Source organism: Neolamprologus multifasciatus, chromosome 23, assembly GCF_963576455.1.
Source record: "Neolamprologus multifasciatus chromosome 23, fNeoMul1.2, whole genome shotgun sequence".
In the NCBI taxonomy this organism is placed as follows: Eukaryota; Metazoa; Chordata; class Actinopteri; order Cichliformes; family Cichlidae; genus Neolamprologus; species Neolamprologus multifasciatus.
The window spans coordinates 34752419-34770139 of NC_140460.1; the positions used below are offsets into that span (position 1 = coordinate 34752419).

The window sequence follows — 17721 nt, forward strand, 5'->3', positions numbered from 1 at the left end:
TCAGAGGCCAACTGTGTGAACAGAGCAGGTCCAGAGAACGACCGCGTGCCAGATGGTGGCGACAGAGCAGGTCCGGGGACCAACCGCATGGAAAGCGGCAACGACAGAGCGGGCGTAGATGAAAGACCCTTGGGCTGGCTTGGTGTGCTGATGGAGGGTTAGCAGGTGGCCGCGGACAAGCAAGCCGTGCTGTCCTGCATGGCCTGCTCGTCCGGCATGGCCTGACGAGACCAGAAGAGGCAGGACCAGACAGCGGCTTGGCAGCCGCAGGAGTTGGACCAGATGGTGGCGTGGCAGCCACAGAAGGTGGAGCAGATGGTTGCACCGGTGGTGGCATGGCAGCCGCATGCGGATGATCTGGTAGTTAAGCTGTAGTTGCAGCTGACGGCTGGACAGACTGTTCAGAGCCCCCAGCACAGACGGTAGACTGCTCAGAAACCGTAGACAGCTGGGCGGACTGTCCAGAATTGCCAGCAAAAACAGATGGTGGAGTAGAAGCCGCGGTGAGCTGGAGCAGCTTTCCAGAGCCCCCAACTGTAACAGATGGCTGGAGCGGCTCTCCAGAGCCCTCAGCAGAGACAGGACACTTTAGTTGGAGCTGCACAGGGCTCGCAGCAGGCTCCACTAGTGACTGCGGCAGGTGCTATTGCTCTCCTCCGGGGAGCAGGTACGGGTGCCGGGACTGACTGGACACCAGCCGTCCCCAACCGAGGAACAGATATGGATACAGGGAGCAGTGGAGCCCTAGCCGCAATGAGAACTGGAACAGGGACTGGCTTGGCCTCAACCACCCTTGCCCAGGGAAAAGGTACAGGCTGAACGGTCCAGTGAGCAGAAACAGGTCGAGGAGAGATGAGCTCAGAGGCAGTCTCTGGAGCAGCAGATTAAAGAGTCTCTAAACACCTAGACTGTGGGACATGCACAGCCTTCTCGGCAACAGGAGAGTAGTCCAGACCTTTGACATTTTTGAAACTGTGTATAAGACTGTTCCTGCTCCTGTGACCTTCCCCATAACAAACTGGCAAACATCGACCTGAGGTCCTTGTTTTACTGGCTTTATAACAGAAACTTAATGTCTTGCTAGCTCAGGGGTAAAACAGAGATCCTTTACATTTGTAGGCACAGAAGAAATATGTAGGGCATTAACAGAATTAGCAGTGCAAACAGGAACTTTACTAGTTGCTAGCTGGAGGATACCAGGTTCCAGATCACTGGCTGACTCAGACACACCTTCATCAATTCAATTCAATTCAATTTTATTTATATAGCGCCAAATCACAACAAAAGTCGCCTCAAGGCGCTTCATAGATACAGAGAAAAACCCAACAATCATATGACCCCCTATGAGCAAGCACTTTGGCGACAGTGGGAAGGAAAAACTCCCTTTTAACAGGAAGAAACCTCCGGCAGAACCAGGCTCAGGGAGGGGCGGCCATCTGCTGCGACCGGTTGGGGTGAGAGAAGGAAGACAGGATAAAAGACATTCTGTGGAAGAGAGACAGAGGTTAATAACAGATATGATTCAATGCAGAGAGGTCTGTTAATACATAGTGAGCGAGAAAGGTGACTGGAAAGGAAAAACATCATGGGAATCCCCCGGCAGCCTACATCTATTGCAGCATAACTAAGGGAGGATTCAGGGTCACCTGGTCCAGCCCTAACTATATGCTTTAGCAAAAAGGAAAGTTTTATGCCTAATCTTAAAAGTAGAGATAGTGTCTGTCTTCCGAATCCAAACTGGAAGCTGGTTCCACAGAAGAGGGGCCTGAAAACTGAAGGCTCTCCCTCCCATTCTACTTTTAAATACTCTAGGAACAACAAGTAGGCCTGCAGAGTGGGAGCGAAGTGCTCTAATAGGGTGATATGGTACTACAAGGTCATTAAGATAAGATGGGGCCTGATTATTTAAGACCTTGTATGTGAGGAGCAGGATTTTGAATTCAATTCTGGATTTAACAAGAAGCCAATGAAGGGAAGCCAAAACAGGAGAAATATGCTCTCTCTTTCTAGTCCCTGTCAGGACTCTTGCTGCAGCATTTTGGATTAACTGAAGGCTTTTCAGTGAGTTTTTTGGACATCCTGATAGTAATGAATTGCAGTAGTCCAGCCTGGAAGTAATAAATGCATGAACTAGTTTTTCAGCGTCACTCTGAGACAGGATATTTCTAATTTTAGAGATGTTGCGCAAATGGAAGAACGCAGTCTTACATATTTGTTTAATATGTGCGTTGAAGGACATATCCTGGTCAAAAATGACTCCAAGGTTCCTCACAGTGTTACTGGAGGCCAAGGTAATGCCATCCAGAGTAAGAATCTGGTTAGATACCATATTTCTAAGCTTTTCAGCGCCGAGTACAATGACCTCAGTTTTATCTGAGTTAAGAAGCAGAAAGTTAGCAGACATCCAGGTCTTTATGTCTTTAAGACATTCCTGCAGTTTAACTAATTGGTGTGTGTTATCTGGCTTCATGGACAGATAGAGCTGGGTGTCATCTGCATAGCAGTGAAAATGTATGCTATGTCTTCTAATGATGCTGCCTAGGGGAAGCATGTATAATGTAAACAGAATTGGTCCTAGCACTGAACCCTGTGGAACTCCATAATTAACCTCAGTGTGTGAAGAGGACTCTCCATTTACATGCACAAATTGGAGTCTATTAGATAGATATGATACAAACCACTGCAGTGCAATACCTGTAATACCTACAGCATGTTCTAATCGCTCTAATAGGATATTATGGTCAACAGTATCGAATGCTGCACTAAGGTCTAGCAGGACAAGCACAGAGATGAGTCCACTGTCAGAGGCCATAAGAAGATCATTTGTAACCTTCACTAAAGCTGTTTGTGTGCTGTGATGAACTCTGAAACCTGACTGAAACTCTTCAAATAAACCATTCCTCTGCAGATGATCTGTTAGCTGTTTGACAACTACTCTTTCAAGGATTTTTGATATGAAAGGAAGGTTGGAGATTGGCCTATAATTAGCTAAGACTGCTCGGTCTAGAGATGGCTTTTTGAGTAAAGGTTTAACTGCAGCCACCTTGAAGGCCTGTGGTACATAGCCGATTATTAGAGATAGGTTGATCATATTTAAGATCGAAGAATTAATTAATGGCATCAGTGGCACTGCCACACAGAGCTATACAGTCCTGAGGTGGATCAACAAAAATCTCAGTCTTAGATGATGCTGCCTGGGAAGCAACATGGCTGACAGTCTCAAAATACTCAGAGCCAGAAGCATTTACAGTCTCATGCTTTACAGGCTCAGGCAGGCATAGAACACACAATTTGATCTGAGCAGCCAACTCTGCAGTGCTCAGTGCTCAGTGTAGGTTATAAGCCATTCACCTAACCTGCAAAGAGAGGCTACATATACTGATTCACGTACAGTAAATCAGTATTTGCATCAAGCTGTATACTTAACAAATAATTATTAAGCTAGTGTGACATACAGAATCAAATCTTGGTGCCACCATGCAATTTCTTACTGAATTTGCATGATAGTACCAAACCAGTACACATTTGTGGTCTGTTTACCATTGTATTTATCTCAGGTGAAAGCCTATGTTCAGCTGCTCTAAAAATAATTTTGACTCAATTTGAAAGAGATGACTTTGTTATTTTTAAACTGAATGGTAAGTAGACTTTAGCAATTAAATATTGAACCAAAGGTCCAGAATTTCAAAGTCAGCTCACTGTGACACAAAACTTTGACAGTTTTATGTGTATGCTGACTTCCATGGTAGATAACATAAACTTGCCACCAGAGCTTGTACCAGATGGCTTAATTCAAAGCCTCACAGTTCTAAGTGTGTGGTGACAGGCTGCCACGGTGGGCGGTAGCAAATTCTGCTTTCTGCTTTAAGAACATGTGATGATAATCAGCAGGGTCCAGTTTAAAGTCATGGATGTAGGGGGTGGTAACCCTGTTGCTACAGCATTAAAAGACAAGCAGAAAAACAGTGAATTACCTGCTTGCCATTCCACCTCATTAAAGCTAAAAAAAAGTGCTTACAGTTTGGAAATTCCCTCATCTGCCACTAAAGAGCCATTTTTAAGATGTAGTCATCCTCATTTTGCGGAGGAGTGGGAACAAACATTTGCACCACCGCTTTTAAATGGCGCTCTGCAGCACGACAAGCTGGTTGGTGCTGAAATCAATACCACTAAAATGAATGTCTTTTTCTGTCGTCTTTGTCACCCACACTTAGAAATGACTCATAGAGGGTGTGTGCGCAGTTCTGTGTGTGACTGAGTTAAACATGAATCATAACTGTAACATTAGCATTGTGGATGTGTGGCATTCTTGCTGCTTATATTCAGTATGACTAGTCAGACTAATATTACAGAGATAACGTTAAATTTGACTGCTTTTTTACAATATATATATATATATATATATATATATATATATATATATATATAAACAACCCCGAGGCTGCTCTGTTATGACAGATTTTTATTTATTTTTTATGAGTGATTCTTACAGCAGTAATGTTCTGAGTTTGAATTTTCTTGTTCCCTTTGTGCCTCCTGAGTTATTACAGAATGTGGATGTATCCACTGTAACATCATCCACTAGTGTGATGACTCCTATTTTTAACATTGCATTTGCCGCCATCTTGCTTTTCTGGGTTATTTTGTAGCACCACATGAAGAAATCAGCTAACAAAAGATAGCTTGATTGATTGCCTGTGTAGGGCTGTCCAGAATACCAGTTTTAGCTGGATTTGGAACGTCATTCCTAATCAGCACTGATAATCACTGATAATCCTTTGATGTGCAATTTAAAAAAAATTAAGACTTGACTGACTTTACATAAGACTTTAATAAAGTAAAAAAAATTTAAGGTCTTAAGTAAAGGCTTTTACTTGGTTGGTCTCAGAATGTCATCTCTGCTTTTTGCAGATGATGTAGTTCTATTGGCTTCATTGGGTGATGGCCTCCAACTCACAATGGAATGGTTCACAACCAAGTGTGAAGCGATGGGATTGAGAATCAACACCTCCAAATCTGAGGTCATGGTCCTCTGCGAAAAAAGGGTGGAGTGCCCAGGTCAGGGACGAGTTCCTGTCTCCAGTGGAGGAGTTTAAGTATCTCAGGGTCTTGTTCACGAGTGAAAGAAGAAGGAAGCTGGAGATCTGCAGATGAATTGGTGCTGCGGCTGCAGTGATGCAGATGCTGTACCAGTTCATCGTGGTGAAGAGAGAGCTGAGTGTAAAAGTGAAGCTCTCAGTTTACCAATTGATCTACATCCCTACCCTCAACTATGGTCACGAGCTGTAGGTAGAGACAGAAAGAATGAGATCACTGATACAAGCAGTGGAAATAAGCTTTCTCCAAAGGGTAGCTGGCCTCTCCCTTAGAGATAGGGTAAGGAATTCGGCCATCTGGGAGGGACTCAGAATAGAGCTGCTGCTTCTCCATATCGAAAGTAGCCAGTTGAGTTGGTTCGGGCATCTGACAAGGATGCCCCCTGGGTGACTTGTTCTGGGCATGTCCCATCTGGAGGAGGCCTGGGGCATGCTGGAGAGATTAGATCTCCCCGCTGGCCTGGGAACGCCTTGATGTTCCCCTGGAGAAGGTGGCTGGGGAGAGGGAGGTCTGGGCTTCTTTGCTTAGGCTGCTGCCCTCGCAATCCAGCCCTGGATAAGCAGAAGAACATGGCTGGATGGATGGACTTTACTGATCATACATATCAGAAATGGTAGCCCCATGTGAGCTAGCCTGCATTCTCAATTTATCAGGTGGGGCCCTTCTGGATATTTCAAAGTTGAAGCTCAAAGACAAAGGCGGTAATGCTTTGTAAGAACCTCCCACAGTAGATAAAGCACCCAGAATAAATGACATCCTTCAAATCACTTCTAACAGCACACGCAAAATCGGATTTTCTCTTTTCATATACCTGTAATTCATGTTCAGTTTTCCTCTGTTGCTTTGAGTTTGTCAGTAGTCTGACAGCTATAGGATTTTTAAGACTGATGTTGATGCCAATATTTGATGATTTAAAAAAAAAAAAAACATTTATATTACAATGTATTGGCCAATATTATTTTCTGCTTCAGACACAAGAAACACGTGTTGCCACCGGAAGTTGAAAAATGCCCTCTGGTGGACGAAATATATAACATTAACACTAACAACATGGCTAAAGTATGTTGTTCTGTTTTTTCTTTAATTTTTTCATGTTGCCTCTTCTAAATGTGTATTCTGATAAATTGGCAAATAGCTAGGATCAGTTCACTCATAAATCATTCTGCCTCTTTCCTTTCAGATCCATAGTTTTTTTGCAAGTCCATTGAAAATAAATACAAAAAAGTAGCTTAAGCCAATGGCAAAGTTAGCAACAGTGACCGGTTCCTTGATAATCACTGCTGGGAGTAAAAAGGATATCAAGTATTCATGCTGAGATGGTTCAGGAAAATCTCAGGAATCGCAAAATTGAAAGTCGAATACCTACCTGCTGAAGGAATGGTCAAATAGTGGACTACCTATGTACAGTTCAAGTATCACTGCATGGCACAAATACAGATACCAGCTAATTAGAGGTACAAAGCATACAAATACAATATTGCTTTTGCCTTACATGCCTGAGTTCCCTTCAGCTGGTTTCCACCCAGCGTCCAAAGACATCCATAGTAGGAGAACTGTCCATTCTAAATTGGCTGTAGGTGTACGTGTAAATACCTATCCATCTCATTGTGTTAGCACCCCTCATGGGCCCTGTCTAGAGCCCGATGTCAACTGCGATAAATTCCATCACCCCATCCCTGCAGGGGTGATGGAATTCTTTTCCAGGGAGGGAATAGAAGAGACTGATGGATGGATTATTTTCTCTTTTCATGTATTACTACATACAAAAATGCTTAACAGGATTTAACAAAATATGTTAAGGATTCTGCCTGACTGAGCTTATCAGCAGTTTTAGTTTTAAATTCATTAAATGAGTTTTAAAAGAAACATGCCATTTTCATTTGCAGTGAGCCATTTCTACAACAGCTGAAGTTATTTCAGATTACAAGAATAATAAAAAAAAATACTACAAATGTAATGTGACTTCTCTGAAATAACATTCATGTGTGAAATGCACCTTTCTTTCCTCTCTTTCCTACTTTCTCTTACTCACACCTGTGCTGTCATCAGATTAGATTTTTTTTTTAAGATTAACATTAAATACAGTTTTATAATGCAAGCCTCAAATTACTGTATTAATTAGCATAGGACTTTGATAAATCAGTCTGTACTTGTGAGAACAGGAAGATGTGGGTTTGAAAACCCCCTGTGAGCCACAGTTATTTCAAGACTTCCTTCTTTTCTATATTAAGACTTGACAGTAGGAACTGTAACATGGGAAGGGCAAAAGGGCAGGCTGCAGTACAGTTGAGCCGAACCGGGGGAAAAAAAAGGAGTGTAACATCTTCAAAGAGAGAGCTTAAACCGAGAAAAAGTACGCACACGTTGATATACTTACATTGGACGGAGTAGAACATCACTTCTCCAGAGCATCTGTTAACAATCCTAGATCCATTTTTTTTTTAAAATCTGTGACCTGTTTGAAAAGTTAGTAGGAAAAAAAATAGAATTCGGCAATTAAAAAACTTACCATCTGTAAATTCTTCTTTGAATTAAAAATGTTTAAACTCTTGTATGTTTACATGAATAACACAAAATATCTTCTGACGATGCTGTCTGTGTTGAGCGATCAGTGGATCTGCGCTCGACAGTGCAGCCTAGGCGGAGTAGTCGAACGCAGATTCACTGAGCGCAGGGCAAGCTAGCGAGACAGAAGTTAAGCTCTCCTTGTAACATGGCAAATTGAACCTCCCCCACCCTCATTCAGATCTGGCGTTTGGAACTATTTTGGTTTTCATGTGATGTATGACCCTGAAGGTAAGCGCGTCATGGACTAAAGTAAAACAGTATGTTGGATGTGCCACGCAATGCTCAATTACATGCGTGGGAACTAGTGTGTTAGCGCAGGTAGCTCGTTAACATGTTGGCTGTCCAGCCCTACGCATGGGGTGATCCGCGGTAGCTCGTTAACGGAGATTTGCCGTGTTGTGGCGAGATTAACGCTGACAGCACTAGTGGGAACACAACAAATATGACGGCACATTTACTCCGACAGCATCCTAGTGCAAAGACAAGTGGAAGCAGACAAAAACAACAAGCACGCATGCTACAAACTTTACCCGAGTCATTTAGACAGCCGTTAGCACATGATTCTCCTTATGGGGACCTGATATGTTTAATATGCTGCTGAGAGTATAGCCCAGAAGAAGGGTATAGTATAGCTTTTATTTTGGAAAGAGATATTTCTCTGTAATAAACTCTCTTTTCCAAAGATGAGTGATTCCTCAATCAGATACAGGACTCGCAAAATCGCTAGCCCGACGTCCCGGGGCTAGCGATTTTTCCAGTCGGGCTACCAAAGTCTATCTCTGCCCTGCCCGTCGGGCTATCGTAGGAAGGAAAAATATATGTCAATGCTTTTGCATTCTTTCGGAAATGTAGCTGGGTAATTATGTCATTGGCATCGGTGAGCCACTGTCAATATGTGACATATTGAAATCGCGTTTGAATTTGCGCTTGTCTTTTGCTTTCACTTTGCAATCGCGCGAACTGTGTATAGAGAGCGACAGTACTGATTGGTGAGTCACGATAATTTGCGCACCAATTCCTCTGACATCGTCTAATCAATCGTTAGCTTACTATGCAAACATGACAAGTGAAATCAACCGCAGCAAGCTTAAACATCGGAGCAGAGAATCGCTGAGCGTTATGTGAGTGCGTGCAGGATATATATTTTTGTTCTGCTGAGCCAAATAAGACAGGTCAGGGTGAAGAAGTGACAGCCAAAGAAAAGCTTACCACAAAACGGAAAAGTTATGACAAATCAGACTATAAGGCAAAAAAAAAGTGCAGCTTTATGGTTTCATGGACAAAAGAATTTCTGTGGCTGCAACATGACGAGCTAAATAATAACCAGGGGTGTACATAAGTGGTCCGCAGGTGCGCATTCGCTGTCAAAATAAAAAACGCGCACAAGATAAGAAGTTGCAACGCGTGTTTGCGTACATAAGATTTTCTGGAGGAGGACAGACATTTGTTTAGAACTCTTAAAGATGTCGAAGAAACTCCTTTAAGCAATTACTTTGGTGTTCCTCCACCTCCAAAGAAATGTCAGAAGGAGTCCGAACCACAAAAGAAGCGCGTATTCTCGGAAAAGTGGTTGCAGGAGGTGAGCTGGCTTCAAACAAATGATGAACTCACAGAGATGTGGTGCAGAATGTGCCGTGAAAATCCCACTGTAGCGGACAAAAACAGTGCCTTTTATATGGACACAAACGCGTGCTGCAACTTCTTATCTGGTGCGCGTCTTTTATTTTGACAGCGAATGCGCACATGCGGACCACTTATGTGCACCCGTGTAAATAACATAATGTTCTGCCGGGTGTGTTGTTGGTTTTCCCTCGATTTCTGAGTCGACACGCGCCTTTGTTACTGGGACCAGTAATTTTAAGAAAGGCCCCCATTAGAACCCATGAGAAATGCAAGAAATGCATTATTGCTCAGTCTGCAATATCTTTCCCAGAACAAACACCAACTGCAAATAACATACTAAAAATAAACCTGAAGAATCTGTTTAGAACAGCGTACTATGTTGCAAAGAGTGAACTACCACTGGTAAAATTTAGCAGTCTTTGCAAACTTCAAAAAGCAAATGCCTTGATCTTGGTTCCACTTGCCTCTTACCCGTGACTTCAGTAGAAATTTCAAATTCAGGATCTGACACAGACTGATTCATGTTCTACACAGTTCTTACAAGTTCACAAAAACTTCTGTTCAATTAGAACCAAGTATTTGAGTTGATGATTGTAATTTTTATACAATGTTGTAATTTGTTTTTCAACAATTTTTTGATTAATGTTTTGTTTCCGTTACAATATTATACTTTAATGTATAATATTGTAAAGGAAACAAAACAGGAAACAAAACATCAATCAAAAAATTGCTCTCGGGCTACTTAAATTTATTTGGGCTACAAAAAACTGAAGAGTCTCTGCCCAAAGGGCTACCAGGGATTTTGAAATTTTGCGAGCCCTGAGATATATTTATTTATTTTTATCACTTTTTTGTTTCAGCAACATTCAATTTAAAAACTGTACTTTTGAGTTAAAATATATATTTATAATTTTAATAAATGACAAATTAAAAAGACATGAACATTTTTTTTGTATCGAAAAAATATCGAACTGTGGCACCAAAGTGTCGAACCGAACCGAACCGTGAATTTTGTGTATCGTTGCACCTCTACCTATTACAGGTGCTCTTTCTTCCAGTCAGCCAAACTCTTTAACAGACATTGTTTACGACACTTTTAATTGGCAGGTGGTTTTATTTTACATAGCCATACTGTCTGTCTGGCTCCTTGCCTATAAGTATTATGATTAAAAAAGTAAAAGTTGTGGATGTTGCTTAATAGTTCATAGGATATGTGGCACAGCGGGGCAGTGGTTAGCACTGTTGCCTCACCACAAGAAGGTCCTGAGTTTATTTCACCATCAGGCCTGGAGCTGTTTGCGTGGGGTTAGCGCAAAACAAAACATTTCAGTTTTCTTTACTTTTAGAAAATCTAGTTACATTGCAAGTGTTTGAACCTTTGGGTGTAGATTATGTGTCTGTGTCAAGGCATCCTCTTTCAACGCACTCTCTGACCTCAGTATGACTTCTATTCTGTATATGCACGATATATGATCATCTCTATGCTGTTTTAATATTTTGTTCTTTCAATAATTTAAGAACTTCCAGTAATACATGTACTCCTTGGCTATGAAGGGAAATGTGACCAAACCTATGAAGCTCTTATTTTCTCTAAAAGGGTTATTACAATAAAAAAATCTAGTATCAAATAGTGGATTATGCCAGTCCATCCATCATCTCTTGCTTATCCAGGGTCACTGAAGCCTATGCCAGCTGTCATAGAGCAAGATGCAGGGTACACTCTGTACAGGTCACTAATATATCACAGGGCTTTTAACATTTTACTGGAAATAAAGCTGAGCTCACGTATGGCTTAATGTCTTTGTTTGGGCTTCTTCTTCTTATTGCGTTCTTATTACTTTCCGTCTTTGACTGTTACTCACGCACCCTAGTGTATGTATAACACCTGCCCAAATCTGTGTAGCCAGACACCAAGCATTTTGACCTGCTTTTCTTGCCCTTTTTTCTAAACTAAATAATTTCGGTATTACACCGAAAATAAACATCTTATTCTGCCTCACCATCTCAAGTTTTGCAATGGCTTTGCATAGTTTATCAAGTAAAGTCAAGTTATTATAAGTTGGCTTTACTTTAGTATCTGTATTGGCAGGCTAAATATAAATACTAAAGGTAAAAGTTCTTGTTTGTCCAAGCTGTCACGAAGTGTCCCAATTTTTGATGTCAAACTTTCATGAAGTTAAGTTTTTGAGTACAAACATAACAAACCTTCAGCCAATACATATGGATTAGAGAACGATATTGTAAAAGAAATGTGCAATTATTTTCATTACATCATCAATCTCAAGGAGTAATTGGATGTTCTAAGAGCTTAAGCTGTCGCCTTCTGAGATGTTAAACTCACTAAGAAGAAAGAAAAAAAATCTCACCTAAGTAGATCAAACACTCAAAATCACAGTCATACAAACTTTCTACCCGATCTTATCCCTTCACTCTGAGCCACTCAGTCAATTTTCCATCACTACACTGCCTTACCACAAAGAGCAGTGCCGATCGATTCCGTATAGGCCTTTTTCCTGCCCTGATCCAATATGTTTTCTGTAATAACACCAGGTAAGCTTGCCTCCTAAGTGGGGTAATATTGTTTCAACTGTCAGGCAATCTTCAATTATTCACAAGCAGATATTGCTTATTCGTGTCATTAAAGCTCTGAAGCTTTAAAGCTGAAGCTTTGCTGCATTACTCAGCATCTGGAAGTTGGTAAGCGTTAAAAAGATATACAGATCTTTGTTTTGTTTTTTCAATTAAACCATCAAAGTATACTGCTTGTGAAATAAATAGATGTTTTCCTTTTTAAATTAGACTCCTGGATGATCTTTGATTGCCAAAGAAAATACGGTGGTAATGTACAGAGTCTCTGTTATTTCACATTAAAGTTATCAGCGTGTGTTGGATGAAACATTTAAGGGTTAAAGTTATAAGGAAAAGGCCATTGGAACAATTCAATGCAAATATGTTTCAGCTCTCTGAATGGGGGCTGCCAAAGTCCATGAGTATCATAATTTTGGTGAAAATCGCTGTCAGATTTTTCCTAGTTGCCCAACAGTGTCTACACATTTTCTCTTATACATTTAATTAAAAGATGGAATTGCATTTTTTGGAGCATTTAATCATCTGTAGAGTTGAGTCCCTTTAACATATCTATCTATATTGCAGCACAGATCACACACTGCTTCATCTAAACTATAGCAGCATTCTACTGTTTTTTTGTCCAGGGTGCAGTGCTTCAGATGCTATCCTTTGAAACCTAATTTTAGCAGATTTTTAAGTTTTAAGTTTAACTTATGCCTTTTAATGGTGTTGTTGATGGGCTTGTGTCTACTTAAAAGAAGAAGGATATAGCGACAGTCTGTCTGTCTTTACTGGAACAATGTACATAAATTATTCAACCCCAAGGCTCAAATTCTGCTCCTTTCTGTGGAGAAAACAGGAACTTGTTATCTGCATTTTGGTGATTGATGAGTATTTAGTTGTGGAAGTTGGGAATTTCTCCTGGACTCATATCCAAACAGCTGCAAGTTTCAACATCATCCATTCAAACAACTATAGATAGGTACAAGTTATTTAGATATGTTACCACTTTGCCAAGGTCAGGAAGAAGACCCAGACTGTCACCTTCAGATAAGAGGAAATTGGTTAGGGCAGGGGTCTGCAACCTTTAAGACCCAAAGTGCCATTTGGACCTGGTTTCCACGCAAAAAAAACACTGTGACCCGCAAATACTTTTTGACATCTAAAATGAAGATAACACTGTATATATTGTTTTTTACCTTTATGCTTTGTGTGAACAACTAAGCTGTGTTGCTTATGAAAATCATTAAGTGCTACAGAGAAAGTTACATTTTATTTATGTAATTAACACCTTTGAACTCTTAAAGAAATATAACAAAAGGAAAGACACCCAGCTGAACTAAAATGATTCATGTAGCAAGCAAAAAACTGTTGTGAGCCGCCACCCTTATATCGCCTTTGTGCTTTTGGAGCCTTGAAATGACTTTTAAAAAATAACTGGAAAAAAAGCACTATGCTGCTAAAAAAAAAAAAAAGAAAAATAGATATTTGCAAAATTCTGCCTAAATATGAATTTTACCAGGTTAATGTGTGTGGTGGGGCGTGGTCTGCAGTGCCGCTGCAGGGGAGGCGGACGCACCTGAGCGGCACCCGCAATCACGCCTCGCCGCCTTAACGTCTGTGCTATCTATGCTGTTGTTGGTATGTGTCGGGCTGTGAACTGAAAAGCTACAGCCGGCTGTATGCGTACAGTGTGTGAAAAGTGGTCAATAAAGAGATGCTGAAAAGCGTGTTCATGGAAACATCGTCGGGTCTGCCATGATATGTTTACAATGGAACTTCTGCTCCTGAACCTCTGCGCACAGCGTCTGCAAATCGGGGCTGTATGAAGTCACTTTCATCTTTATGCAGGACTGTAAGCTGTCATCTGTGAGGCGTGAGCGGTGTTTGTTTTTAACATAGTTCACGGTGGAGAATAGCTGCTGACATAATGTGGAGCCGAAGATCCATAATTGGCCTACCTGGGGTTGAAAGTCTCGATAAATGCACGGCTTTTCGGCGGGTATACCGGCTTCTGCGAGTGTGGCGCGTATTTTGAGCGATGAAAAAATAATAAAATATAATTTTATTTTTATATTTCAATATCACAATGATCTTCCAATTTAGAACTGCAAGTTTAAAAAAAAGAACTAACATAAATAAAATACACTTCAGCTAAATACTTATAATTTATTTCCCCAAACCACACGGAGCCGCAGTATAAGGACTAAAGAGCCGTATGCGGCTCCGGAGCCGCAGGTTGCCGACCCCTGGGTTAGGATTTCCAGGCACAACCCAGGAACCACTAAAATTCAAGTCAAAAATAGGTTCTACTCCAAACCTTACTTAAATACAAGAAAAGCACTATAGAAAATGTGTATGTAGCACTTACGTGGAGTCTTATACAGTACCGATGGACAGGGCCGTGCAAAGAGGTTTAAAGGGGCGGATGCTCAAAGTTAAAAAGGGGCACATTGAACCAGGCTGAATAACAACAACACACATTCATCAAGAATCTAATATGGGAAGGGCAGGGCTGTGTTGATCTGAGACTGTAGACATTAAAAAGTCCATAGGAGAGATGGTAGCTGATTAAACAAGTATCATGAGATTAGGGCTGGGCGATATGACCCAAAATTCATATCTCGATATTTTTTACCTGGACGGCGATATAAGATATATATCTCGATATTTTTTAAGCCATAAAGTAAGAACAAAAAGAGAGTTCTTAGTCAAAGCTGTGTCCCAGATGTCACACAGGCACTTTTATTAACATAGAGCATAGATGTACATAAAATTTACTCAAAAATAAATTATGAGCATTTATTAAATAATAATGTTGCATAAATAAAAGAAAACAATGTTGTTTTTGTGCATAACAAAAAGCTCACAATTGTGCAGTCAAAATGTAAACTAAAAGACGCTGAGCATAATAACAAAGACAGATTTCACAGCTGCTCCGTTCCCAACTTCTACTGTGTGACTGACAGCATTGAGTTTGAAATCCTCTTCGTAACCACGTCTCTTAACAGGTGCCATTTATGGTCCTTATACACAGTAGGGTAATATTACGTTGAAGCACAGTACGTATCACTCCGCGAGGCTCCTCGGTCGCCGTAATGCTCTGACAATCCATCAACCGGTGCAGCACCGTAGCTTACCAAAGTCGTATTAAAACATTTTTTGACAGATTGCTGAGCGCTGTGTACCACATAAAATCGGTTCGCGGCCATCAAGCACAACCAGAATTCATACATAAGGCGCGCTGTCAACTTTTGAGAAAATGAAAGGATTTTAGGCTGTGCAGCGCCTCTGGGCTGCATGGCGTTAGCGTGGTTAGCTCGTTAGCGTGGTTAGCTAGCTAACACGTTGACGGCGTCCAGCCCCACCCCACGCACGGGGCAATGCGCAGTAACTCGTTAACGGAGATTTGCCGTGTCCATCTTGTCGCTTCCTGCAGGTGAAGCGATGGGGAAGGAGGGGCGAGGCCGAGTAATGTTGCATAAAGACAAAAGTGGACGAAAGAGAGGCAAACTTGCGGCTCCACAAGTATAGTTATAACGTAACATAGACTATATCGATATAAAGGATATTGTCACATCTTATATCTCGTATAAAAATATATCGATATTTTTTAAAAACTCGATATATCGCCCAGCTCTACATGAGATAATAACAAAATGCAAAGATTGGTGACAGCGCTTGGAACCATAAGGCAACAAAAAACTGTGAGAAATAAACTCGGCTCTGCCTGTGAATCACTCTTTGCTTCTCTTCTTCCTTCCATCCCATCATTTCATATATCACTCTCCACTTGCTGTCTATCTGAGAACAAGGCACAACTTTCTATTGCAATAAACTATAATCTAATTATCCACACCTAACAACTCTTGCACTTAATCTATAATAAAATGACGACAGAAAAATGTTATAGCCCTGCCTTCAGTAGCCTCACACAGCTCCTACTGTTTCCTCCTCATGTCCTTACCAGCCATGTCTGGACAATGTTATATCATGAGTAATAATTTAAAAAAAATCCATATACATAAAATAAACACATGCACGCACACACAGTGACATTTTAGACCTTCTTCAGAATATTGTATATACTATGGGCATCACTGTGCTGATCCAGAATCCTTACATTACTGTTTATTACTAGAGCTACAATAATAAAGCAATGAGGAGGGGGAAGTAATAAATATGAAATAATGTATTTATGATGATTCCATTTGTTTCAGTATCCACTCTGTGCAGGGGCAAAGCTTATTACATTTTTAAACTGTAGAGATACAATCATTTTACTGCTGTAAAATCCAAATTTTGTCTTATTTAAAATGTAAATCTAATATAATCTGCTTTTTAATGTATGTTCTTTAAAATACAGCGTGTGTTTTTTAATATATTATAATAATGCATAATTATGTGGACATGCATATTAGATCGTTTTTAGTGAAATATAATCCCTCCAGAAAGGCAGGAAAAGCCCTGTAACTTACTTTAAAACTAAATATGTTCTAAATACTTTAAAACTAAATATGTACCCTAAAACGGTGGACAGAGCTACAGACCCATGACAGCCTTACCCAGTGAGCTAGCAGCTATGACCAGCACTACTTGTGCAGTTAATAAAAGGACAGGTAATGTTTGTCGCGCTGTTGCAAACACAGCACGCTCATTTGTTTCCGTTTGTCAGTTGCAACAAGACAACTTACCAATGTGTACGTAATAAGCTAATACTCCTGTGTGCTATACACTACAGTGTACGCTGTACACCTACTTACTGGTTTTGTCGCATCAGTCTGTATGGAAGAAATATAGTAAGTCTGTGTCTCTGAGTTAATTTGTGTTTCTCCTACAGCTCCAGACCGCAAAAAAAGCGCGTGCTCTTTGTGAGCTCGTTCCCGGCTCGTAACCAGCGCGTTCTGCCGTCAAGAGCGATCATTGGTTAAATGTGATCATGTGACTGATGCAAGCCAGATCCTTTTATTTAGCAAAACTGTGATTAATAGTTAAATATTATTGCTGAGGAGCACAGACAGGACTCCGCACACACACACACATTAAAAAATAAATAAATAATTTTTTTAAAAAGTTGCCTCAACAAAAGGGCACTTTGGGCACCCATCAGGAAAGGGGCGGGTGCTCAAGCCCCTCTAGCCCCCCCCTCTGCACGTGCCTGCCGATGGATAATTACCAAGGTAATGAGTAATTTGGGCTAGTATCAGAAGATTAAGAACGACTCTTAGAGCTCTGTTACAGAGAAATCAGACAAAACACCATTGTGTGGCTTAAAAGTACTTTAGTGATGTTAAGCCTTTTAAAATAATTTTGTAACCAATACAGGATTACAACAGGTTTTAACAGAAGTTCAAGTATAAAAATTTCCCCCAAAGTATAAAAAAAATAGAATAAAAATAAAATTGTGCACAAGTAAAGGAATTAGTCTTTTTAAAGTCCAAATGGTACCGGTGGGGCCCATGACAAACGGGTGTATTACAATAGAGTCTGTCCAATGAGGAGTGTGTGTGTGTGATTGTCTGTCCTACCGCACTACTTATACAGTAGATGATTGTAGTCCATCAATGTGCAAATGAGTGTGCATGTGTATGTATATCGTCTCCTAGGATCTTGGGTTGGCTCGCCATCCAGTGAACACTGGAACACTCTGGGTTCTGGAATCGCTGACCTGGTGTTTGGATTCGTCCCATATAAAAACCTGACCTATAAACAATGGTCAAATATATGTCACGAACAATTTAAGAATAACTCTCACAAATTAAACTAAAGTAGTGTCACACTGCAGTAACTACTATTCAGATCAGCTGTCATCAATTCAGTCATCATCAGTTCAGTCATGTTGCACAACATTAAAATATCAAGGTT

General features: G+C 40.7%; 1 protein-coding gene across 1 annotated transcript in view; it reads right to left on the bottom strand.

Annotated features, from left to right (window-relative positions):
- LOC146492064 (uncharacterized) overlaps window positions 1-17721 on the bottom strand; it is a 22841-nt gene continuing 5120 nt past the window's right edge. The window contains exons 8-9 of the mRNA XM_085150507.1: window positions 688-871; window positions 1-568 (exon numbers count right to left, since the gene is read on the bottom strand). Of these exons, the coding sequence (XP_085006633.1) occupies window positions 1-568; window positions 688-871 (752 nt within the window). The remainder of the gene's footprint in view (window positions 569-687; window positions 872-17721) is intronic.